This window comes from Oncorhynchus masou, chromosome 33, assembly GCF_036934945.1.
Source record: "Oncorhynchus masou masou isolate Uvic2021 chromosome 33, UVic_Omas_1.1, whole genome shotgun sequence".
Lineage (NCBI taxonomy): Eukaryota > Metazoa > Chordata > Actinopteri > Salmoniformes > Salmonidae > Oncorhynchus > Oncorhynchus masou.
In genome coordinates, this window is record NC_088244.1 from 12,888,239 (window position 1) to 12,890,738 (window position 2,500).

A 2,500-nucleotide genomic window follows, 5' to 3' on the forward strand; every position below is an offset into this window, starting at 1 on the left:
CAACTGAGAAATAATGTCACTAACTTCGTACTGTACATTAACAGGATTTCTGGAGATTGGACATGAACAGATTGGAGATTGGAGAGGGTGTGAGCTTGCTGGAAGGGTACATTTATAAACATGGCCTACTCACGTCCAATAGTGCACGGGAACCGTCACTACTTTCTGCAAAGATCCTACAGATCGCCTGGTAGTCATACAGAGTAACCCTGGAGAGGGGTAAAGAGAGGTGGCCATTTATTTAGAGATAAAGGTAGAAATAAATTAAGGATAATTATTTTATTTAACTAGGTAAGTCAGTTAAGAACAAATTCTTATTTTCAATGATGGCCTAGGAACAGTGGGTTAACTTCCTTGTTCAGAGGCAGGACAACAGATTTGTACCTTGTCAGCTCAGGGATTTGATCTTGCAACTTTTTGGTTGGTAGTTGAACGCTCTCACCACTATGCTTCGCTGCAGCCCCAAAGATGGATTGTTTATGTGTGCCATTCAGAGGGTGAATAGGCAAGACAAAATATTGAAGTGCCTTTGAATGGGGTACAGTAGTAGGTGCCAGGTGCAACAATTTGTGTCAAGAATTGCAACGCTACTGGGTTTTTCAAGTTTAACAGTTTCCCGTGGGTATCAAGAATGGTCCACCACCCAAAGGACATCCAGCCAACTTGACACAACTGTGTGAAGTATTGGAGTCAACATGGGCCAGCATCCCTGTGGAACGCTTTCAACAACGTGTAAAGTTCATGCTTTAACATATTGAGACTGTTCTGATGACAAAGGGGGATGCAACTCAATTTTAGGAAGGTGTTCTTAATGTTTTGTAGAGGGCAGTGGATGTTCCATTAGTTCTCTTCCTATAGTTACACGCCTGAGGGGTCTCCCCGACATTACATAGGTGAGAGAGAAGGGGACTCTCATTCCTTCTCTCCTCCAACTGTTTCTTTTCCTTGTGATTAATATTTCCTTCTCTCCCTTCCTGAGGAGTTCCCTGGAGTAGGAAGAGTATGGGGGATAGAGGAGATGTGGGGGGACGTGGGGTGACATGGGAGACATGGGGATGTGGGGGGACGTGGGGGTACATGTGGATGTGGGGGGACGTGGGGGGACATGGGAGACATGGGGATGTGGGGGGATGTGGGGCTAAGGGGCTGAGATGTGGTTCTGTCTGGGCCAGGTCATTACAGGGTTATCACACGCACACACGCACACACACACACACGCACACGCACACGCACACACACACACGTGCACTTACACAGTTTGCCACAGTTTGACCTCGCTCTAACGCCTCTGTCTACAGCCCTAGGACATGTTCCCTCCACAGTCCCAGTACCCCTGTGTATGTGTGTGTGTATGTGTGTGTATGTGCGTATGTGTGTATGTGTGTGTATGTGTGTGTGTGTGTGTCATGCTCAGCCCACTCTGTCTACAGCCCAGGGCCTTATTCCGCCTCTGAGCCCCAATACCAGCGACAGGATCCAATTAACGCTAATCTCACTGAGTTAATGGTGTTAGCAGGACCGCTAAGTTAGCCTAGCACCATTACACACAATGACTCTCTCTCTCTGTGTGTGTGTGTGTGTGTGTGTGTGTGTGTGTGTGTGTGTGTGTGTGTGTGTGTGTGTGTGTGTGTGTGTGTGTGTGTGTGTGTGTGTGTGTGTGTGTGTGTGTGTGTGTGTGTGTGTGTGTGTGTGTGTGTGTGTGTGTGTGTGTGTGTGTGTGTGCATGTTGGCTCCACTCTAAATCAATCTAAAGCCTGTCAGATGACAATAGTGGACTGCTTAAGTCTGATCATGCCGGTTTGATTATTGTGAGATCTGTCTGTCCAATTCCTCATTATTTAAGGCCCCGTATGTTTCATATGACACAAGTCATTTATCAGACATCCTCCTCCATATTAAATATAATTTATCATTCTTCAAAGACACTAATCACTTGTATGCTTCTTAACATATTTCCCATGGCTTTGTGAGTTGCGTTGTGGCTTTGATTCCCACACGGGCCACATACTGAAGTACTTTATGTCAAATTACCATATTATTATGATTATTGTATTGTCTGAGTCTGAGTGGAAACTCTGTCAAGTTTATGAGATGCTGTTACTACTTGTGTGGAAATGACGAGCATCTTACCATCTTACCATTGTTTGACATTGTTTGATTGAGACTGTTGAAACTACAGTCAGCATTCCTTAGCAGCCGAATACACTCAGACATCACTGTCACACAGTCAGTAGCACATATCTTCTCAATTCTGTGTTGGTTGCAACAATAAATTATGGGTAACACATTTTCCCAAGTGCCGGTGTGTGCAAGAGTGTGTGTGTGTGTGTGTGTGTGTGTGTGTGTGTGTGTGTGTGTGTGTGTGTGTGTGTGTGTGTGTGTGTGTGTGTGTGTGTGTGTGTGTGTGTGTGTGTGTGTGTGTTTGTGTGTGTGCGCGTGCGTTCATGTGCATGAATGTGTGCGTGTGTGTGTAATCTTTGGAATGACATCCTCCCGTGTC

At 45.5% G+C, this 2,500-nt stretch overlaps 1 protein-coding gene across 1 annotated transcript in view; it reads right to left on the minus strand.

Moving 5' to 3' along the window:
- Window positions 1-2,500, minus strand: part of cacna2d3a (calcium channel, voltage-dependent, alpha 2/delta subunit 3a) — a 348,945-nt gene that overhangs the window by 32,087 nt on the left and 314,358 nt on the right. The window contains exon 32 of the mRNA XM_064956460.1: window positions 134-209. Within this exon, the coding sequence (XP_064812532.1) occupies window positions 134-209 (76 nt within the window). The remainder of the gene's footprint in view (window positions 1-133; window positions 210-2,500) is intronic.